The following is a 24,952-nucleotide window of genomic DNA, read 5'->3' as shown; positions in this document are numbered from 1 at the left end:
AAAATGGACAAAAATACCAAGAGTGGTATCATCCGAATGTGTGTAAAATTTTTAATATTTTCATTTTTTTCAATTTTTAATTGAAATAAATTTTATTTTTGCGAAAAAATTAATAATATTCATATTGATCACATAGTAACTTACCTATATTTTATGCATATATGAGGATTCCGTTTATTTTTTATTTATTATTATCATCTATATTCTTTATATATACCATTGTTACCTCAATATATCATTATTGCAAACATCCTACTTTATTATTCAGTGTTCAGAAAATTTAAGGGGATTCATAATACATATGTATGATATAACTCAATTGTAAATACACACTATTTCGCCTATTTAAAATACATTTCAAAAAGTTGAAATTAAAGAAACTGCGTCCTTTACTAAACTTGTTACATCCTTTGAAATAAAACCTGGATTACCAAATAAATTTATTATATTATTCAAGAATGTACCTTCATTTTGTATCGCGTTAATATTTTCAACAATTTTACTAAATGTATTATTAGCATTGACATTATTAGATGTAGTTGTTTCCTTTCCTTCTGTTTTAGGTTCATTTTTATTATTTAATTCTCCTTGGTTCTTTATTGGTTGTTCTTGTATTATTTTATTTTTTTCATTTTCACCATTTTTCTCCGTATTTTTTACTAAATTTTTATCATTATTTATACTTTTAACCGTATCCTCGATATTCTTTGTAAAAACATTATCTTTTGGAAGTTCGACCATTATAAATTCATATATAGTCTTTGCTATATCATGCTCTAATCCCAAATTGTTTTTTTCATTTGGGTTTTTATTATCAGTATCATTTTTCTCTTTTTCACTTTCTTTGTTCTTTGCGCTATCTGGTACATTTATTCCTTCTAATTGTTCACTTGGAACAAGTTTTTCTCCATTATTATTACCATTATTCGGTATGTTTTTTTTCTCATCTGTTGCCTTATCTTGTGTTTTTTTATCTACATTTATTGGATTACCTTCGATTTTTAAATTTAGTGAAGAATCTCCATTTTTATTGATCTTAGAATCCACTCCTGCGTTTGGTAATTCTTCATGGGAAACTGATATATTTCCCCCAGATACGTTTTTACCATTTACTTGTTCAGTATTTACACTATTGTTTATATTAGACAAATTCCCTGTATTTACTGCTACCTTAGAACGGTTTTCATCTAATTCTTTATTTTTTTCTATGTTTTTTTTTTCAGGCTGAACTTCTTCTAACTTCGTTAATGCCTTTTCACTTTCTACTATTGAAGAAGGATTCGTATTATTTTCTTGTATATGAGTCACTGTATCTCCATTTATATTTTTTGAAGCGGTTGGAACTATATCTTCTTTTTTATTATCAGTAAGTTGGGCGCCACCCGTCTGACCATTGCTATCTCCATTTTCTTTACCATTTTCTACTACTGTTGATAAGTCAATTGGCGTGGTAATACCATTGGATTTTTTTTCATCAGCATTAGATTGTTTCGTTTCTTGGGACTTATTTTCCTTATGCTCAGAATCACTGAAATTTATATGGTCCAATGAAGACCAGCTTAAAGCATTTCCATTTCTTAGGGATGTTTTTTTTTCATTTGCTTCTACTTGGCATAAAGCATTATTATAAAATGCGTATACTGTTATAAGAGCCACATAAAAATTAATAGATATAATTTTCTTCATTGCTACTTATTTTTTTAAGAAAGTTAAAAAATAATATTTTTTAGAATAATTCTCCCTTTTATATATATTTTCCAAAAGTAATACGCGTATATATGTTACTATACTAATAAGGAAATACATATATTCATATGATTAGTAAATACAATTATTTCTTTTCAAACAAGTTTATTAAAAATACATATGTTTACGTCTATTCAAATTTATATGGTAAGAAGAAAATTTCGTAAGCAATAAAATACAATGAAATGAAACAATGGAACAATTGAAAGTGAAAAATATTAAATAAAAATTATAAATAAAAATAAAAAAAAAATTATATTATCATATAAAAAAATTGTAATTAAAAAAATATTCATTTCGATTCCTAAGTAAAAATGCTTATTCTTCATTTTGGTGCCACCATCTTTATTATAAAAAATGGTAATAATAATAGACAAAATGATACATACACATATTTTCTAAACCTTCGAATGATCTATATAAATATTTTGTTGAACATAATCATTGATTGCAATTATTTACGCTATTAATTCATGAAAAAAGCTAATATGGTTACTTAAAAAAATATTTACTTGCTTATTGAATCGCCATATTTTTTTTTTTTTAAATTATACACCACATAAAATATATTGATATAAGATTATCAAATTGTTTTATTTTGAGTTAATTATAGAAACATAAAATAAAACAATATTACAAGCTTGTAGCCTTTATTTATTTTCTCGAATTGAGCAATCATAAAGGTATGTCTACCAAAATGTATATATATTTTTTTTTACTTGGAAAATCGAGGCAATTATAGAAACCTTGTGTGTATATTTCCATGTGGTCTGCATACTATATATATTCTTTTTATTTTTTAATATCATTGATACAAATATATTCATTTTATATAATTTTAATATTGTAACTATGATCGATGCAGAAAACAAAAGAAAATACTCAAAACATAGCCAGCATGGGGAATAAATTATTTTGATTATACAAAAATTAAACCATTAAAATGGATAACAAAAATATCAATTAATTCTATTAAATATGAAGGAATACATAATATTATAACATTTGAACTTTTCGTCTTTTTTTTTATCACAAATATAAATTACAAGGAAAAAAGAAAAATTAGAAAAAAAATAATGATGCCAATTTTACTATTTTTCTAGTTGTATATGCAACAACCTCCATTATTTTATTTTTTTCATTAATATAAACATTCACAAAGATTTCAATAAAAAATCTATAATTTAATAATATATAATATTGACCATATATATATATTATAAGTATTCCTTAAATTTTACTAACAACTTCGAAAAGGTTGTAATGTATTCTTAATTAAAAAATGAAAAAAATAATACTAGAAAATATATCCTTTTTTACTATTTTATTAATCACTATTCAAATAATTAAAAAAGGTAGGAAATTAATAGTGTTTTGTTTATATTTAGGAACATATAAAATAATATTTTCCCCTTTTCCATAAATTATGAAAATATATGATCATTATATTTTGATTGATGCAAAATATGTTCGCTTTTTATCTGGGTAGCTCCAATGTAGATACGTATATATATATATTTTTTTGTATGTCTGAAATTGTATAATAACCTAATGTATACTTAACCGTCTATATGATAGGGATATACTTAACACAAATTAATCTATAATTAAACTACATAAGAAGCCGTGTTATGGTTTCCTTTCCCATGTGTTTTTTTCTCCCATTTTAAAGAGAGAGGGTTAAATTTTTCATCGTTGGAAGTATATATATGTATATTCATTTATTTACTATTTAATTTGCAAGCCCTTCAAAGGGAATATATTTGTTAATTTTATTTTTCTCACTCAATCATATGGATCCCACATGATTACAACCTTTTTAATAGTAAAAAAATACAAAAATATGCACAACAATGTTTAAATTCCAGTTTTGTTGCATCCAAAGCAATTAAAAAAGAAAATTTTGTAATAATAACAACGACAATAAAATAAATAATTCAATATAATTTCGGATTATATATAATTTTTTTTACCCCTTCTCTGATACTTGTTCATTATAATTTTTTGTTTCTTATGTTTTATTAAAATATGAGTAACAATTTTACAAATTATTACGTAAACATTGCAAAGTATTGCATATATATTTATATATAAAATGTTTTATAGAGCTACCAACCTGCCTCTTTGCACTCTTAAATGATTAACATAATAATTCAAAAAATAATAGTAATAATAAAAATAAAAAAGTTATATTTTTTTAAAAGATATATATCCTTTCCCTTTTTTGCCAAGGTCTAATAAAAATCCATAAATATATTATATAATGGTATATATATTATCTTTTCTTTAATTTTGTATATCCCCAGTTCTATTTCTGACTCTCCTATGAACGATGTATTTACCTTATATTGAGAATCATGGAATTGAATATCTGATTAGGAAAAATATACATAATCTCGAAGGTATAAATGGTAAAGTAAAAACAATTTTCGAAGATTTTCATGTTCACGAAATAACAAAAAATAACGTTATTCTACATTTGGATGAGATAATAAATAAGGATAAAATTAATCAAATTTTAGAAGACAAAGAAAAGCGTGATGAAACAAATATTTTTCAAAATATAAGTAATTCAGATTTATGTATTCAACATTTTAAAAAATATATAAATGAATCTGATCAAAATGTTTTCAAAAAGTTTTTGAATATTTTGCACCAAATATATTTACTAAAACAAAAAAAAGAACAAAAAAATGAGGATGAACAGTCCGAGGTAGAAAACAATAAAATCGAATCTTCAAATATTGAACCTTTTCAAAAATCAAAAAGAAAATTCACAATTCCATATTGTGTTTTAACAAAATTTGATGATCCTACTTTATACGAATATAATGATCAAACCAATGGGGATCAAAATAGCAAATCAAATGATATTCTATCAGTTGATGAAAAAAAAAAAATCGCAAGAAAAAATATACATAATGCTATAAACAAATATTGTCCTTTTTTATTAACTGAAACAAAAACTGTTACTAAATTGGATACAGTTATATCTCATGGAAATATATTAAGCGATCATATAACAGACCATTTAAATGAATCAGATACATACGAACACTTAAATCATCAAATTAATACTGATCCTCAAATCCAAAGTGAGCATAAAGAAAATGATAAAAAACCTTTTACAATCATAGAAGTTTATCCCAATTTTAATTGTCTTAAAATTATTACACCCCCTGAGATATTTGATAAATTAAAGTCGAATGCTAAAAAATTACGTTCTAATAAAAATGACGATTTTGAAAATGTTATTTTAGAAGGATTAGAAAAATTAAAAGATATTAGTAAGGATAAAAATAAACAAAATAATCACGATATAAAAATATCCATGGAAAAAAAAAACGAATACCATAATGATATAAATCATCAGAAAGATACTCATTTAAATTTATTTCAAGATAACCAATTGGGGTCATGTTATGATAGCATAATTAATGATGATGGTAAATGTGATAATTTTTCAAACAACTCGGTCAGAAAAAAACGTAAAATAAACGAACTATCAAATGAAGAAAAATTTATTCCTATATTGAGTAACACCAATAACTTAGATAGCCAAAAAGCAGATCAAGTAAGTAAAAGTGAAAAAAATATCTACGCAGAAATTGGGATCGATACAACTGTTCCTATAATAAAAGAAGAAACGGAAAAAATCGAAATGAAAGAAGAAAATAAACATAATTGCTTAAAAAACGACAATAATAGTTACACAATCCCTCAGGAAAAGGAAGGACGATGCTTAAGTAGTGACAACTTTATAGATAAGATTAACAAAATGAGAGGAGAAAAAAGAAGCATAAAAAGAGATAAAAAATATTTACATTTTAACCTGTATAAAGAAAATAAAGATATATGCGAAATATTGAAAAAGTTAAAAATAAATTTAAAAAAAAATAATTCTGATATATCTTATTGTGGAATTAAGGACAAAAGAGGAATAACAATACAAAAATTTTGCATACAAAAAATAAAAAAAGAAGACATATATAAAATGTTGATTAATAATAACAATTGGTGTAATAATGTTTATCTATCCAATTTAGAATATAAAAAAAACAAATTATCTTTAGGATATTTAAAAGGAAATTTTTTCAAAATTTTAATTAGGGGAGTAAATAACAATGAAGATGAAAAAATAAAATTTCATAACCTTTTTGAAATTTTAAAAAATTTTGGATTTATTAATTACTATGGCCATCAAAGATTTGGCAGTAAAAAAATTAAAAATTATCAAATTGGTATTTCTATTTTAAAAAAAAACTACAAGCAAGCCCTTTTTCTTATCATTGAAAATACGGATTTGGATTCTGAGAAAAAGAAGACATTGATGGACTATCTGGATAAGGTGGAGAAGGAATTTATTCAATCTAACGATATTATCCATAAAAGTGAAAATGAAAGTAAAAATGAAAGTGAAAATAAAAATGATAGATCAAATGTCGAGCTAAATGAAATAGGACCCATTGATCCAAACTCAGGCCTAAAACCAGACAACGACACTCAAATTCTGAACTCGAATTCAGATAAACCAATAAAAATCGCCACAATAAAAAATGAAAAAAATTTCGAAAAAAAAAAAAAAAAATACCAGAAAAATAATGATCATTTAAATCGTTTTCTTAACAAAAAGAAAAACGAAAAAAATATAATACCTAATGAAATAGAAGAAATAATCAATTCGATATCAAACAATTCTCATGTTGAAAAAATTATATTAGGGTCATTAAAAAATAATCACAATTTTAAAAATGCATTTATGAATATACCAAAAGATATATTTTCGTTGTTTATACATGCAACGCAAAGTTTAATTTTTAATATTTTAGTTAATATAAGAATGAACAAATTTGGATTTAAAATTGTGATAGGTGATTTAGTTCAATTATCCCATAAAGGCAATTATGGAACTGAATTAAAGAGTCCCGATGGAGTAAATTCAGACTACACATATGACAGTATGAGCGAATCAGAAACAAATTATTCTGACAAAAAACTAAATGACTCATCTTTAAATAATGAAATTGATTTTGATGAAACAAAAATAATTATAATAACAGAAGAAAATATTTCCCAATATAATATTTACGATGTCGTTTTACCTCTTCCTGGTGATAAAAATACACTTTTCCCTTCTAACTTAATTGATGAATATAAAAAAGTTTTAGAATCTTTTGAATTATCATTTGATCATTTTAAATCAGACAAACATTTATTTAATGCATCAGGAGGGTATAGAAAAATTGTAGTCAAACCATCTAATCTTCATTCAGTTTTTATTAAAGCGGATTTAACGAAGAAAAACACAATACCGATAATAAAAGGCGACTTATACAATTTAATAAATCATAAAAATGACCAAAGTGAACAAACATACGACCAACAACTTGACCAAAATATTGTTTTTACTAACAGCAGTTTATATCATGATCATCTAATTAAAGAAATACCAAATTATCAAGAAATGTCGTCAATTTTTTTAACTTGCTCTTTACCTAAATCTTCTTATATTACTGTTGCACTTATGGAAATAATCAAATAATTAACTGTTGTATGCAATTATGTACATTTTTTTAAATATTTTCATTATGCTTATTATTTTTCATGTTACATAATATTCGATTTATACACATGTAATTATCCTTATGCATTAATGTTTATGTGCTGAAATATTTTTTAAAGTGTTTTACATATTTGTTGTGAATATAGATATAATTATAAAACGGGCCAAATAATTCGGCGTAAAGTCAATTTATAAAATGGAAAATTAAACCATTGAAGGGGTAATAAAAAACTTATATATTTTAAAGAGAAACTGCAATGCATGCGCCATGCTTTATTCATATTCAAATGGATATTGTGAGGTATTATAACTAATAATAACACATTTTCAATGTGCTTAAAAATTAGAAATTGATATGGCCTTATATTATTTTTTTATACAAACAGTACAAATATTGCAAAAATATGCCAATATTAATTAAATATAAATAAATATTTTTACATATATATGTCTATATGCACAATTTATCTGTGCATAAGAACTAAAAACTAAGAAAAGTTGTTTTTTGTATCTATACTGAAAATGATCTATTATCTACCATTTCTAAGATTATGTATCATGTATATATAAACATTTTAAACGAATTATGCAGATAAAGAAGAAAAAACTCAATGACTCTATCCGCGTATATTGAAAAATATGTATATTTAAAACAATAAGGAAAAAAATAAAAAATAAAAAAAATATCGACCAAAATATAAAAGGATATATAAACAAATATGTATATTCGCCATCAAGGTATATGTAGGACCAACCACATGAATTGACTATAAATTATCTAAAAAAAATTGAGGACACCTGAGGTTTGAGTTGCGTGATAAAATGGATTATCAGAGGAAGCAAAAACTAATGGGATATTTTTTTCATAAAAACAATTTTTATTAATTATTGAGAGCTGCAATGAGTTAATCTCTTTTTTTGTTAAATTATCCCTTTGTTTAACTAAAGTTTTATAATTTTGCGCATGTACTAAAGTACCAACGGGTATATTTTCGTCTGGATGAAATTTAAAAATTTCTTTATGTACATGTGGAATTATAGCAGTTACTGTTATATTATTTATGGTAAGAGGCTTTATATTCATAATAGCTACTGTTAGTGTATTAATATGATTTTCATTATGTGGTAAATTTAGAAGAGCTATATATTTTCCGTCATCTGTTTCAATTTCATAAATAGTTGAATTTTTTAATTCACCATGTTCTATAACTTTAATAACTTTAGATAGTTTCATAATAACTTTTTGTATTTTTATCTTAGCAGTTTCTACTTCAAATTTTTTAAATAAAACATTATCATTATTAATTATTACACCTTCTTGCAAATTGTTTAGCCATGGATTTAAATCCACAATTTTCTTTTTCGGTGTATTTAATTGACTAAATATGTTTGATGCTATCATTGGGACAACTATGTCTATATAATGTGCAATAAAATAAATAGATTCTAACATTAATCTTATAATATGTAATTTTTTATTCTTTTCTGATTCTTCTTTATATTTCCATGGGGCCAAATCGGTTAAAAATTTATTTAAATCTTTACAAACATTTACTGTTTTCTCACAAAATTTATGAATATGGAAATTTTTCATATAATATTCTATTCTGTTAATAAAATGGAGCATACAGAATGGCAAATCAATATCTATATCATCATATAAAGGTGGGATTTTTGCATTATTTGATAAAATGCAAAGTGATAATGTTCGTTGTACTAAATTCCCTATTGTATCAGCTAAATCAGAGTTACACATATCCACTAAATTATCTACATCAAATCTCATATCATACCCTCTTTTAGATTCTTTTACTACATGAAATCGAAACGCATCTGACCCATATGATTCTATAATTTCTTTTGGATCGATCACGTTTTTTAAAGATTTCGACATTTTTTTACCATCACCAGCTAACACAAAACCATGTGAAAATACACATTTAGGTAACTCTATATTTGCAGACATTAAAATTGTTGGGAAAATTACGGCGTGAAACCATACAATATCTTTTCCTATTATATGAATATCTGCTGGCCAATATTTAACTTTTTCTTGATTATTTATAAAGCAACTCGAATAGTAATTTATTAATGCATCCATCCATACATACATTACATGTTTTGGATCATTTGGGACAGGAATACCCCAAGTGAATTTTGTCCTACTACAAGACAAATCTTCTAATGGCTCTTTTAATCGTTGTAATATTTCATTTCTATTTTTTTCTGGTTGTATAAAATCTGGATTATCATGTATATACTGTAACAATCTATCTTGATATTTAGACATCCTAAAAAAATACGATGGTTCTTTCATTTTTTCTAATTTTACATTATTTAGTGGATCAATATAATTCATTAATTTAGCTTCATTTTCGGGTATATATGTCTCTTCTCGAACATTATACCATCCTTCATATTCACCTAAATATATATCACCATTTTCCACACATTTCATCCATATAGATTGTGCAATCTTTTTATGAATGTCTGCAGTTGTTCGAACATAATAATCTTCAGTAGTATGTAAATCTTTATTTAATTTTTTAAATTTTATTACATTTAGGTCACATAATTCTTGTGGTGTCATGTTATTTCTTAATGCTTGATTTGCTATCTTTAATCCATGCTCATCCGCACCGGTTGTAAAAAATATATCTCTTCCTAAATTTCTGTGATATCTAGCTATTGCATCAGCTAATATGATTTCATATGCATGTCCTATATGTGGCTCACCATTTACATAGCTAATAGCAGTAGTTATATAAAAATTATCATTTTTTACATGATCATTAATATTTTTTTCACAAACTTTTGATATAAATAAACTATATATATTTTTTAATTTATGAACCTTTTCAACGGTTTCTACTACTTTTTGTACATCTTCCAAATTATGTATCCTTTCTATATAATTGTTTATATGTGACCAGCTTTCATTGCATATAACAATATTCGAATATTTCAGAGATGTATATACATAGATATCTGCTAATGTAATTCCACATATATCATTTTTTTGATTTTGATCTGTTTCACTACATTCATCCTCTCTTTTTATTTGATCAACTTCATCACATATAAATTTTTTGTTTTTATTCTCACTCAAATAAGACTCTAACAAATCTAAACTTTCGATTATTTTTTTTTTATTCAAGCGTTCAATATTTTTTTCTAATATATCACTCCATTCAATCCATGTCAAATATAAACGTAGTTTGTCATCTAAACCTTTTGTGTTTATACCTTTATTTTTTAATCGATGAAATAAAAAACATATTGCATTTGTGGAACTTATAAATTTGTTTTCATATATAAGTAGTGGCTTCTTATTTACTATCAGACTTTTATCAACTTCAAATGTACGAGTGAAAAAAAAATCATCACTTAGCTCTACCGGTAATTTATATATGTGAGCTGCCAGCATACATTTTAATGTGCCGGATAGTAAGTACTTATTTGGATACAAAATCATGTTTATTTCTATTTTTCGATCCACTTTCCCCTTTTAAGATAATATCCGAGGTACAAAAAGGGAAAGGGAGAGGTGCAGATAAAAAAATGTGAGTAAATATACACAGATATGTATATTAAACGTATTTAATTAGCGTATATATAATAAGGTGAATAAGTTGTTCTTCAATTTTATAATGTACTGATTTTAAAATATATTTCTTGGTTTGAAAAAAAACGAAAAGAAAAGTAAAATTAATGTGAGGGGGAAATTATTTACAATTCGATCAACTTAACATAATCTAAAAATATAAATCACGAGTAAATTTTGTAATGAAAAAAAATTAGAATTTCATTAAAATTAAAAAATGGCATGGTTTGTGAGCATTAAATAATTGCTAAAATATATTTTAATGCCATACATAATATATTATATGTATTTTTTTGTTATGTACAATATATTATATAGATTTATTCGTATGAAAAATGGAAAATTTTCAAAAATTGCATGATATATTTCGCGTTTAATTGTATTCTTATATTACATTTGTATGTATGTATTTGTATTCATTCTTGCATATTTACAATTTTTTGTATGTATTTACATTCATTATGCATATTTATTCGTATATCCTTATTCAATTTTATTATTTTTTTACTTATCCTAATATGCTACAATTTTTTACATTTATGTTATATATTTTTTACTTTGTTTTTCCACCACAATAAGGTAAAATATTTTCAAGATTAAATTATTTTGTAATTAAAAAAAAATATAATTCAAAATGATAATTATAATATATATATATATATATATATATATATATATATATAATAAATAAGCATGCAAACTTATGTTACCGTCACCAAATAGGGTTTACTTATTTTTTTATATGAGGCTGCACAATTACATATTCAATTGATATATGCATAATATTCATTTATTTATATTTTTAATATAGAGTTTGTGGTTTTATTATTTCGAATCAGCTATTATGTAATAAATATTGCAAGTCGTTATTAATATTTTATTTATATTTTTTTTTGTTATAATTAATTAAATTCAATAATAATATTCTTTAATTTATTAATTTTTTAAAATATTTTAAAATATATACTTTTTAAACAATATAATAAAATCCAAAAAATATTTTTGAAATTGTTATTGCCAATTTTACGACGTTGTAAATAATATTTAAATATACCCCAAATGTGTAGAACACTTACATGCACATATGCTTAAAGATGTATTATATAAAAAAAAAATTATTTATGATATTTTATTATGATCATATAATATATTTATTTTATAAAAAACATATTTTAAAGAAATTACAAAAAAAATGAAAGAGGAATGAAGGAGACAAAATAGAATGAACAAAAAAAATGGGATAAATGAACATCAAATGAAATAATTGATTTAAACTGTGTATAATTTATTATTCTTTATTTTAATATGTATAACCACTGTTGTATATGTAAGCTACTAAGCTTAATTACTTTTATAAAAGAAAGTACTATGAAATTTACAAAGGAAAAATATTTAAAATTAATATACTTTTTTATAAATTGGATAAAAAAATCCTTATATTTACATAACTTTGAGAAAATCAAATTTTTCTAAGATTCATCTCCAAAATATGTGTTGATATATTCCAATGCCTGCAATAATAATAAAAATTAATCATTAATAATTTCAAAGTATTATTTTAAAATATTTAAAATAAATATGTCTCTTTTTTTCATCCATACCTTAATAGCGTCTTCATCATCTTTCATATCCTTTAATACATCTTTAAACTTTTCTGAAAAATAATTGCTGTAACTAAAAAAAAAATAATTAATCGGGTTAAAAATATGATATAATAATTTCCTATTTTTTCATTGGGTTATTTGTATGTATATATATGCCCATATTGAAAATTGCATTAATATGAATTCTTATATATATATAAATGCATGTGTATATATAAATGCATGTATATATAAATGCATGTATATATATAAATGCATATCTATATATGGTATTTGCATTTATTAGCAATTTATATGTATGTACCATTCGGCTATTTGGTTGTACAAGCACGATAGTTTTAAAATATCCAGCCATCCGTTACATTCCTCAATATCTATTAGATTATGATTTGATTTCCTAAAAAATAAATTTAAATATAAAAAACATTTGAGCTATAAATTCGAAAGATTAACCAAGAAATATATATTTATATTATTTCTTTTTATTTGTATATCCTTTTTTTGTATTTAATTTTCTAAATATATATTACGAAATTATATCTTTTAGATCAAAGTAAATATTTGTCCAAGCAAATAAACTCAAACTTTTGGAAGATAGCTTTACGTATCTTCGATTTTTTATTGATTCATTTATCAGTCGTATCTATAAGTATAGTGGAAATGATGGAAAAAAATACAATTATATGAACAGAACTAAAATATGGGAACAATCCTTATGTAAAGAATTATTAAAATATTAAATAAGCATAAGTCTATATTGTAATCTTTCACAATTATTCCATAATTTGTTGTGTTTTTTATTTTTATATTACAATAATTGTTTTGATATTCTTTTCATAAGTGTCCAATTTTTCTAAATTCTGAATTAAAAAAAGAAAAACGGGAAATAAATCGAATACCTATATATGAATTGGTATATATGTATAGTAAAATTAAATAAATTTCATTTTATAAATACACTAAATATTTATTACCTCTGGTTTCTCCAATTTCTCGTGATAATAATTATATAAATTGTTCTCTGATAGGTAGGGAAAGCATTATATATATGCATATATAAAACAAACAAATAAATATATAAATATATAAATAAATATATATATATGTGCGCACACAATTCTTTGATTTGTAAGCATGCAATTAATATTGTGGAAAAAATTATAAATATTTACTATCCTTTTAACCTAATAATAAATTGTGAATTTCATTTGTTAAATATATGGACATATTATAGGAATCGTCATAAATCTGGGGATGACAAAAAAAAAATAAAATGATATGTAAGTTAAAAATTATTAACTTATACTGCAAAATTTAGAAGAATATATATTTGTAGCTCAATTCTTTGTTTTACTATCATCGCCTCTTCAATGGAGTTTTTTTCCAACATTATCATGGATTTAATTGTTATTGTGTAGAAGGCACTCTCTAATTGTATTTGACTAATAAAAATGAAAATAACGAAACCATATATTCACACACATATATATATTTATTTATATGGATATCTCTATAAGCATATATTTTTTTGTTTCTTCTTAAAAAAATATATCACCTATTTTGTCTAATAAAAGAAAAAATTTCCCTGACATCATAATATTGTTTTTTTTTAAAAAATTCCTCCATACATAATAGTATATATTTGTTAGAGGGCGGGCATAATAACCATCCATTGAAATATTTTAAAAGCTTCAAAAATAACAAGTAAAAATAATATGTTAACAACAATAAATTTCAATAAATGAAAAATATAAAAATATTTATTCCTTAGAATACTACATATTTCCTTTTTTATTATATATTACATCTTTTGCTTCATTTAGCTGATTTGTCCTTAAAATTAATGCAAAAAATAAATTGACATCCTGTTGCGTATTTAAATTTCTACCAAAGTTATAGTAAACATTTAATAAATGCAGAGACAATTTATAATCTTCTTCAGTCTTTGACCTAAAAAAATGTTATTTTACCCAATTTTATAATTATTCAATATTATTATTTTCATCATTATTGTTATCATTAAAATATACACCTACAATTTAAACACTTCAAATAGATTATCCATTCTCAGTTTGTGCAACTGATTTTTTTTCGCGTAATTCTCAAGTACATCTATCTTTGATTTAATAAGTGACGTGTTAAAGCTTTGGGGAAACGAAAAAAAAAAGAAGGGACATATTTTTTAAATAAAATTCACACACTTATATATGACGCATGTCCATTATACTCCTTATATTAAACAAAATCAATTTCAATTTTGAAAACTACACTATTTAAGAACAATTATGTAATTATTTCCCCATATATAAACTTACTATCGTAAACTTTGCAAAAAAATCGTATGCTTCAATTTGTTGGCTCGTTTCATGATGTGTTCATATTATTTTATGGCTAAAACGGTAAAATAATGAGGATCCAATAAATCGAATAAAAAGGGAAATATTTATTTTTTAAGAAATGAGCCCAAAATATTCACAAAAAAAATAATTCTACATTTCTTTAAAATAAATTATCTTTATTATAAACTATTTAATATGGAAAATTTTTCTTTATTTACATATCTTTTTCAACTTAGCAAATGGAAGGTAACGACGTATTAATACACATACCTTATAAAATTAGTTCGAAGTTTTCTAATATTTATACAAAAATAAATAATATATGGAAGATAAAAAAAAAAATATAAAAACAATCAGAATTGTAAAACAAAAAATACATTCCAAAATTATCGAAGAATTTATAATCAAAACAATAACTAAAAAAAAATTAAAATAATAATTTCGCATATAATTATGCATGCATATATATATATACATACAAATGCCAAACAACAGTATTTAATAGTTTAAGAAAAAAATGTATCATATGCAACAAAATAAATAAGAATAATAATAAATATTTTTCCTACACAAATATTATTATAAATTAAAAGTATAAATTCAAAAATGAAAATTCAAACTTCCACAAAAGTGTAAAATGTATGTATCAATTGCAGAATTTACATGCTCTTAGGTTTATACACCCAAATAATCGAATCCTATTTTTATAGAAAGCACGCTGTGCATTCATTCATCCATATACATATATATAAATCATTTTAAATTGCTAACAAGCCAATCTAAAGCCTCTGTAATTCCCTCATTTTTCGTAGCACTAGTACTAAAAATTGCCCATTGTCTATCTCTTATTGATGTTAAGTTTAAATCTTTTGATATTTGCGATATGGGAAGGCAATTTTTTACATCCTGTTTGTTTGCTAATATAACTAACAAAACACCTTCTAAATCTGGTTCCTTTAAAATCGTATTTATTTCGTATTTCGTATTAATTATTCTTTCATCATCTGAACTATCAATAACATAAATAATGGCATTTGTATTTTTATAATAGCATCTCCAATATGGTCTAATAGAGGATTGGCCTCCCAAATCCCACACTTGCAATTTTAAATTTTTATAATTCACTGTTTCTACATTAAATCCGATTGTTGGTATTGTCTGAACTATATCACCTAATTGTAATCTATTCAATATGGTTGTTTTACCAGCATTATCTAAACCTAATATTAATATTCTTATTTCTTTATTCGAAAATAAACGAGAAAATATTGAAGAAAATATTAATCCCATTTTTTTTTCTTTTTAGTTATCTGCGTGCCTGTATGTAAGCGTGCATATACGCATGTATAATTTTACTTTTCCCTTATAAAAATATATTTTTGGTTTATTTTACATTTACATATACCCATATATAATCACATACAAAATACACAATAAGTAAGAGATTTCCTATGAATATGCTATAAATTTTCTGCAATATTTATATCGAAACTCTTTGGCCTTCTGGTTTTATTTTTTTGTCTTTATATTACTATTAAGTTATTTGCGTTACCTTTTAAAACAAATATATATTGACATTCACAAATATCTTTTATTTATTGTGAACATACAAATATTTTTATTCATATATATAAATATGTGTGCGTATATGTATATAATTTCCTCTAGTAAGGAAAATTTGCACACATCGAACTATTCTTAATTATGTATGTTCTGATTAATTTACCCTATATGCGTATTAGCAATCCTTTTTGTTGCCTTCATGACATATGTATCTGTTAATATATTAATATTTTTTTTTGTATTTTAAGTGATGGAATGAGGTAATATATGATATTTCACTATTATTTTTGCTTTATCACTTTTCTATTTTACTACTTATTAATTATTATTATATATTATTATCATTCTTTTGATATTACCTTTTATATCATAATAACATAAGCAATGTTTAATGATTGAGTATTATTTTGTGTATTATATTCTTACTATTTTCGTTGTGTATTCTCATAAAAATTATATATATTTTACAAATTTAGAAAACTTTTATTTTTACCTTATAAATGATATTGTGTGAGGAATATTATAAAAACAAATAAACATTTTTTTTACTTATCAAATTTTAATGTGTTAACATTCTTTTGCGATTTTAATGAAACAATATTGGATGTATGCATATATCAAAATTCCTGGAAATTTCTTTTTAATACAAAAAAAAAAAAAAAAATACCGTGATTAAGCAAATATTATAATAACCGTGAAATAAAAAAAATAAAATATTTGTATTTTTTTCACATAATTTGACATTATCTTTGATTTTATTAAATTACATTATTTTTATGCCAAACATAAATTTTTCCCTTTTAAAGGATACCAATGCTAGAATAAGGATGCCCTTTATCGAAAAAGGAAACTTTATGAAGTTAATATTTTATTATAATATAAACCCAAAATATATTTTATTACCATTTTTAAAAAAAAATAAAATATATACTTCAATTAGGGAATACAATACTAATTATGGCGAACTAAAAAAAAAAATCAATAATTATACATTTGTTAAAAAAAATAGTTATGACGAACGAAAGACAGAGAGGATAAACCCAAATGTAGAAGAAAAAGAAAATATTTCAAAATCAACAAAATATGGAGAAATTACTACTAATAAAGTTACTATAGAAGATATGCCCAATACCATATCATCAAATATATTTATTGATAAAGAGGGTAAATCGTCATATTTGGGAACTAATTTAAATATAGGAAATTATAAAAAAAAAATTCCTTATTATAACATAGATCCATCTGTTAAAACAAAAAAAATTCAAATATATCATAACTGTGAAACACATGATATGAATCGTAAAATTAATAAAATAAAAAATTATCTTCTAAATAGTAATCCTGTAGATATTCTTTTAATATGCAACGCTGACATTAGTACAAAGGAAAATATTGATAAACAAAAAGGCGTTCATGATAATAATAATTCAAGTTTTAAAAATAGAAATAAAACACTATCAAACTCAGAAATAAGTAATAAATATACAAATTTTACAGAGTTTCAAAAAATTAATCAAACAAAATATTCTTTACAAACTTATGCAAAAATCCATTTATTATTAAACCATTTAAGAAATATTGCATATGTTGATGATATATTTAGACATATTAAAAATCAAAATCATATCATTTTAATAAAAGTTTATCCAAAATAAAATAGGTTTTTATTTCGCATTTGAATATGTATAAATATTTATTATATACATAAAATATACACACATATATATGTGTGTGCATATTTTTTAAGAATTCAAGGCGAAAATGGCTACTACCAAATTTTTGGATTGATAATAGAATAATGATGACAGTTATAGAACTATTGAGAAAATAAATTAAAATAAATCCTCAAGTGGAAAACACCTATTTTATAAGCATAATTAAAATAAAATTAAAATAACTTGAAAATATTTAAGGGAATATTTAATCGGCGTTCCTGTTTTAATTTATTAATTTCGAGGTGCTTATATCAAATAAATAATTTACTTATATTATTACGTATAAATGACACAAAAAACAAAAAGACGAAAACAAATAAAAAAAACGAAACAAATGTTACTTTATATATCTTTCTTTATCTATACACAACATGATATCATATTCACATAAATAATATGTGTTATGAAGCAAGGTCATCAACATCAAACGTTTCAATGGATATGCTATTATATTTGTTAACGTCATAATCTATATTTGTTCCTATACAGTTTATATTATTTTCCTCATGGAAATTGTTTAGTTTTTCTAAAATCTGAAAAAAAATCGGGAAAAAATGAAACTACACTAGTAAGTTTACAAATTTGTTGACGAATAAAACCAAGTGCAATAGTATAGATATAATAAATATGAAGTGAGCAAATGTACAAATACAAATGCATAGTGGTAAATGTGCAATTTCTTACGCTTGGGATGCTTAGTATATATCCCCTTTTCTGTATTTGCGAAACAACGCAATTTTCCCACGTCATTCGCACAACGTGAACTTTATCATCAGACAAGTTCAGAAAGGGTTTCAAAAAATATAGTAAAAACAAATTCTTTGGACATTCACTGAAAAAAAGGGGAATTTATACATAAATACTAAAAAATTAACAGATGTTAGGGGCAATAGTAAAAACACACCCATATTCATAATATATTTTTTATTATAACTTTTTTAACATTACTTAATTATGCCATCGCATATTTTTATGAAAACCTGTCTATCATAAAAACGGTCGCTCCTAAGAAATACAATAGAGTGATATGTATATCATGCATTCTGAATTTATCCCTTTTTTGATCCAAAAAATGTAATTAAATTTTATTTTTATATGAATTTTTTTTACTTGTAAAATGTGGTTATAACTGTTTTTAATATATATATTTCCTCTCCGCTTATGAAGTGGAAACTCCTTAATTCATCATTTTCTAAATTTGTTAATATTATATCTGAAAAATGAGCATGTGGTAGGAAAAAAAATTATATGCTTAGTAAAAACTTTTGAAAAATATGGAGATATCATGAAAATTATATGAAAAATGAAAAAATTATATTATGATTATCTTTTTTTAATATGCTAACCCTTTTTGTAATCCTCCAATGGTAATATTTCACCTCCATTCTTAAAAAAATTGCTATTAAAAGGGAAGAAAATTATAATAGTGTTTCATATATAACATATAATTAATGATTATACATTGTCATGCTATTTCGAAACATAAATTTACTATAGAAATGATTTATTTTATAAACATAACAAACTATATAATACGTTTTTTTTTATCATAAATATACTATATGCGAGGGCATCCCTTTTCTATGAATAAATAAAAGTAATTCGAGGTGTAGGTACGTATTATTGCAGCCTCATCTTTGCATAGCCTATATAAGGGGAAATACGCACATACAAATGAATAAAATAAAATCAATTCGAATAAATAGATAGATACGAAATACATATAGTTTCACAATTTGTTCAACTTGTGCAAAAAGGGTAGAAATGACTAAAACAAAAATAAATCGAAAAATTGAATACATACATATTTAATGAATAAAGAAAAAAACGTACCGCATAAAAATGGGGAAAAGGCAATTCCTAACAATCTTTGCATCATTAATTTTGGATAAAATTTTAAAAACTATTTTTGAAACTTTTTTGCGTAAAGAATAATTCAATGTTTTGAAATTTACAACATCAGACAAGTATTTTATAAAAATTTTTTGAATATTATTAGGAAAAAATTCTATAATTTTATCATAATTTTTTAAAATTGCCTTTTTGACTAATACGTTTGAATCATTTAAAAAGTAATAAATAAAAAAATGAAAAAAATGTAACGGAGAATTATCAGAATAATATTTCTTAAACTTTTGAATATATTTTATATAAATCATTTCATACTTGCCAAGAAAATTTATATAAAAAAAAAAATTCTCATTTTCTTCATTAATAAAAAAATCATTTGCATACAAATTATTGTTTATTTTATTTTGAACTTTTTTTATCATCTTATCATAGCTCCATTTTTTTCTATAACCTTGTGCATTCTTTTTCACCCTTTTTAATTGAATATCATTTTTATCCTCTTTGATTTGGTCTATTGTATCTGTTGTAATATTTTTTGTATCATCTTGATCAAGGCTATAATGACTACCGTTAGTGTTGCTATTATTAGAATATATCATATCCAAGGTATCATCACATAATTTATTTTCCTCTTTTTCTAATACATCCTCATGTTTTTCCATAATACAACTATTGATAAAATCTTCAGTATTTTCACAACTTTTGTCACTTGTTAAAAAGCTATTATTTTGTATACGCTTCATATTATTATATGTCGCATAATCATTGTTAAATGTTTGAACTATTTCCGGGGGTTCCTTTTTATAAATATGATTTATATCCTGATGTTTTATATTATTCTCTTTGTATGTATATAAATTAGATTGCTCAGTAGAATCTTCACCATCATAATTATTTTCTTTCTTTTTTATATCATCTGAACATTCTTCCTTTAATTTTTTTTTAGCTGTTTCCTCAATTTTTTTATTTTTTTTTAAGTTTTTTTTTTGCTTTTTCATATTTATTCTGTCCTCATACAGTTTATCTGTATTTATTTTAAAAAATGGTGATTCCATCAAATTACTAAGGATATCATAAAACAATGATGCTATTGTTTTTCTTACAAAATAATATGGATATGTGCATATGAAAAAAAATACATGTGAAAAAAATCGGAAAAAATATTCTTTTAATATTAAAATTAATCCAGGTATATGAAGAGTAATAATATATACTGCATTTATATTATACGAAACAATTACATTATTTGGGGTATCAAATAAAAATAACTTTTTTAAAGAATCTGTATCAACACCTTCAATAGCATATATATCTTCATAATCTATATCATAAGTTATATTATCACTACTATCACACTTATTATTATTGTTAATTTTGTACATGTTCCTTTTTTGTCTTAATAGCATTTTTCCATATATTATATCATTTTTTATTATTTCTAATTCACTATAATAACACCCTTTAATTTGTAATATGTCAATATTATCATCATGATTAAATATATTATCAATATATTTTATGTCTTTCTCATTTAAGTTAATAAAATAATTTTCTTTGTCTTTTTCAAATTCTTCACTTTCAATTGTTTCTCCGTTTATTTTATTTTCTAAAATCAAATCATCACTATTTTTTTCCATTAAATTTATTATCTTTCGACCAAAATATTTGTCACAATTACCATTTTTATAATAATCATTACCATGTGTTTTGAAAAATTGACTTATATTAGAACAAAAATGATGGTTTTTAATAATTAAATCGTTTATTAATTTATTATTTATAAAAATACAAACATTTTCATCATATATAATTTCATTTGATAATGATTGGACAGATGAACATTCTAATTCTGAAATTTCTGATGAAAATAAAACTTTTTCCATTTTCCTCTTATTTAATATTTCACTTTCACTGGAAAAATTACAATTTTTTGATTCTTCAGTTGATTCAATCCCACATGATATATTTCCAATGCCCAATTTATCTCGTTCATCACTTTCATTATTAATATTTTTATCGGATTTGTTTTGTGGTAGTTCTTGCATTGGGCTATTTTTGTGTGCATTTTTGTTATCTTCTACCCACAAACCCTTTCCATTTATAGGGCTTATAATATTACAACCAGTAGTTAAATTTTGTTCATCATTACATATCTGTCTAGTTGGATCTTTTTCACTAATTTCAACTAAATTGTTTTGTTTTTCTTTACACATATCTTCGTTTAAATAATTATCATAATATTTTAATTCATTCGAAATGGTATTTTGTATAGTGTGTTCATTGTTTTTTTCACTTTTAGAATTTTGAAAATCAGTAACCATATCAGTTTCATTTAATGGATATGATGGTGTGTCGTCCCTTTTTTCATCTTTATTCCAAATTTTGGCTGAATTCGAGTCATCATATACCCCATCAGTATTATCGAGAAAAATGTAGTTTGTCTTTTTCTTGGCCATTTCATTCAAATAATTCAGAGTAAAAAGGTGAGAAGAAAACAAATTGTTGAAAAAAAAAATTATTTTTCGAATGTAAAATGGATGAATTATATTGATATCTTCAAATATACATAAAAATAATAGTAGATTTATTAAAGAATAGTAAAAAACATAGAGATTATTATTTTTTAGAAAATTATTAAATATAGGAAGAAAAAAATTAAAAAACAAATTTTTTGAATATATAGATGATAAATGAGTACAATTAAAAATGTTAATAATTTTTATTGTATCATATTCATCATTACATAATTTATTAAAAATAAAAATTTGGTTTTTTATAAAATTACTTTCATCTAGCATTTTACAAATATTAAAAAAATAAGACGATATCAATATTTTACATTCAATGTTATTACTTATACAATGTTTTTCTATAAAAGGAATCAATACCTTATATATAACTATATTATCTCTATCAAAAATATAACACATTTTAATTAACAGAATAAATCCGATCTGTTTATAAGCATCATTACATATTAGATATATAAGAAATGGAAATATTTGTTTTTTTCGAGTTTTTATATTAACATGTGTTGATAATATTAATAACGATTTTAATATATATCTTAATATATTTTTATTATTTTCATAATTAATTATAAATTTTTCAACAATTGGAAATAATAAACTTATTACATCACTACAACCATCATTATTATTCTGTAATATATATGCACACAAATCCCCTATTTTATTACAAATTTCATATTTTATTTCACTACTTTCATCACTTAGTTTTACTATTAATGGATATATATCTCTTTGAAAATCTGTATAGTCTATATTATTTAATAGTTTTATTATATCTTTTATAAATAATATTTTACGACATTTTAAATTACTGTTCCCATATAGCATAGCTTTTTCTAATGGGCTCATATTTTCATCGATTTCTTCATTTATGTTATCCATTTGGAATCTAAACAGACCTATGGTCATATCTGTAATGAAAATAACAGGTTAATAAAAAAGATACATTACAATTAGTGTATCTACTATTTTTCATTATAACCATTAATTACATAGACATACTACCCCCAAAAATTATCACTCATTTATGCAAATCAAAAATGGAAAATCGAGCACTAAAATTATGATCATGCATTTTTTTGTCGTTTTTTTAATCATCCAACAAATAATCATAAATTAATTCAAAAATACATTTCTCCTAAAACATTTACTTCATATATTTCATATATTTCATTTATTTCATTTATTTTTTTTATTTTTTTATTTTTCTTTTAAAATAAACTAATATTTACCTGCCAACTTTGAAAAAATCCCATTAATTTGGTTCGCCATTTTATTATTTTTTTCTAATATGTGGAGAGGAAAATAGTTTTCACCCTTTTAATAGAATAAACTAAAAGTATAGTGAGAAAATATATCGATGTATATAGAACGCATATACATATGCATCTACCTATGAACCATATATACGATATTCATTATATTAACTCCCTTTCATTACATCTATATATTATAAGCGTAAACTTAATGAATCTTAATTTTTCACAAATTTGGTAGCCTTTTTTATAAATATTTTCACTTCCTGATTTATTAACTTATCGTAACCATAACCTATATTTTGTTAAATATGTGTGCATATCCCAAAAAAACGCCCCATATAATTTATTTCTCATAGTATGTGTAACGGTGTGCAATAATAAAAAAACTAGTCATCTAATTTTAATATAAAATTATTTTATCTAATCTAGTATTTTAATCGTATATTTTGTTCTCAATATGCCTATTACACTTAAAAGATACTAATAATACATATTTTTAATTTTTAGTAAGTCTGCTTTAAAGGTGTAACATAGTCATAACATTATAACTTTAGCATCATTCTTCTCTTTGGGTTTTTTCGTCTGTTATTTATTCCCTGTATTTTTTCCTGTTTCCTACCCAATTATTATGTATATTATATAATACTCATAAAAAATATTTAAGTTCAAAATCGTGATAACAATCAATTGCTTGAATTAAATATGTGTAAAAACTAGGCAGGGGTAAAAAAACAGTTTTATGCATCTATAAACATAATATAATTATGCATATATATATTATATACAAACTTGCGTGTACATATGATACCATCTATGAGTTCATAATTCATACACTCAGACCTTTTTTATGTATACACTATAAAATAATTCTTATATATTTTCTTTGGTGTGTTTTTATTTTTTATTAAATAATAAATCTATTCTATATTTTATTTCTTCGTATAATTTAGACTAAAAAATGGTTATATAAATTCGTTTTATGAATTACTGAAAAAATATATATCCTTATATGCACATGCATATGTCACTAATAAAAATAGGCTATAACTTCACGTGTTATATTACATTTATATTTATCGTAAATATTAGCCATGAAAACGTGCAAGTTACTTTTAATATTTTCATTTAACCTTATATTATTTTAAAATTATAAGATTAAAAAACATAACTATGTGCA

At 23.1% G+C, this 24,952-nt stretch overlaps 7 protein-coding genes across 7 annotated transcripts; 2 read left to right on the top strand and 5 right to left on the bottom strand.

Annotated features, from left to right (window-relative positions):
• Positions 1 to 357: 357 nt before the first annotated feature.
• On the bottom strand, positions 358 to 1,686 carry PY17X_0520000 (uncharacterized protein; the record flags this gene model as incomplete). Its single annotated transcript, XM_723177.2, has 1 exon — positions 358 to 1,686. One exon carries the CDS (start codon positions 1,684 to 1,686, stop codon positions 358 to 360), a length of 1,329 nt encoding a protein of 442 aa, XP_728270.2.
• A 2,392-nt stretch (positions 1,687 to 4,078) lies between these two features.
• Positions 4,079 to 7,288, top strand: PY17X_0519900 (U2 snRNA/tRNA pseudouridine synthase, putative; the record flags this gene model as incomplete). Its single annotated transcript, XM_719022.2, has 1 exon — positions 4,079 to 7,288. One exon carries the CDS (start codon positions 4,079 to 4,081, stop codon positions 7,286 to 7,288), a length of 3,210 nt encoding a protein of 1,069 aa, XP_724115.2.
• A 799-nt stretch (positions 7,289 to 8,087) lies between these two features.
• On the bottom strand, positions 8,088 to 10,784 carry PY17X_0519800 (methionine--tRNA ligase, putative; the record flags this gene model as incomplete). Its single annotated transcript, XM_719023.2, has 1 exon — positions 8,088 to 10,784. The coding sequence occupies one exon, from the start codon at positions 10,782 to 10,784 to the stop codon at positions 8,088 to 8,090; it is 2,697 nt and encodes an 898-aa protein (XP_724116.2).
• Positions 10,785 to 12,382: 1,598 nt separating this feature from the next.
• PY17X_0519700 (conserved protein, unknown function) lies at positions 12,383 to 14,885 on the bottom strand (the record flags this gene model as incomplete). The annotated part of the gene is made up of 12 exons (XM_022955251.1): positions 12,383 to 12,424; positions 12,515 to 12,587; positions 12,822 to 12,914; positions 13,048 to 13,160; positions 13,330 to 13,377; positions 13,492 to 13,538; positions 13,702 to 13,765; positions 13,872 to 13,959; positions 14,073 to 14,206; positions 14,323 to 14,467; positions 14,554 to 14,661; positions 14,833 to 14,885. The coding sequence occupies 12 exons, from the start codon at positions 14,883 to 14,885 to the stop codon at positions 12,383 to 12,385; spliced, it is 1,008 nt and encodes a 335-aa protein (XP_022811699.1).
• Positions 14,886 to 15,609: 724 nt separating this feature from the next.
• Positions 15,610 to 16,146, bottom strand: PY17X_0519600 (ADP-ribosylation factor protein; the record flags this gene model as incomplete). Its single annotated transcript, XM_720840.1, has 1 exon — positions 15,610 to 16,146. The coding sequence occupies one exon, from the start codon at positions 16,144 to 16,146 to the stop codon at positions 15,610 to 15,612; it is 537 nt and encodes a 178-aa protein (XP_725933.1).
• A 1,100-nt stretch (positions 16,147 to 17,246) lies between these two features.
• PY17X_0519500 (translation initiation factor IF-3, putative) lies at positions 17,247 to 18,074 on the top strand (the record flags this gene model as incomplete). The annotated part of the gene is made up of 1 exon (XM_022955250.1): positions 17,247 to 18,074. One exon carries the CDS (start codon positions 17,247 to 17,249, stop codon positions 18,072 to 18,074), a length of 828 nt encoding a protein of 275 aa, XP_022811698.1.
• Positions 18,075 to 18,535: 461 nt separating this feature from the next.
• Positions 18,536 to 23,788, bottom strand: PY17X_0519400 (conserved Plasmodium protein, unknown function; the record flags this gene model as incomplete). The annotated part of the gene is made up of 8 exons (XM_022955248.1): positions 18,536 to 18,667; positions 18,819 to 18,966; positions 19,083 to 19,139; positions 19,245 to 19,347; positions 19,481 to 19,533; positions 19,694 to 19,780; positions 19,968 to 23,427; positions 23,749 to 23,788. The coding sequence occupies 8 exons, from the start codon at positions 23,786 to 23,788 to the stop codon at positions 18,536 to 18,538; spliced, it is 4,080 nt and encodes a 1,359-aa protein (XP_022811697.1).
• Between the last annotated feature and the right edge of the window lie 1,164 nt (positions 23,789 to 24,952).

This window comes from Plasmodium yoelii (assembly GCF_900002385.2).
Source record: "Plasmodium yoelii strain 17X genome assembly, chromosome: 5".
Taxonomy (NCBI): Eukaryota; Apicomplexa; class Aconoidasida; order Haemosporida; family Plasmodiidae; genus Plasmodium; species Plasmodium yoelii.
This window is presented reverse-complemented; position numbering and strand designations above follow the sequence as displayed.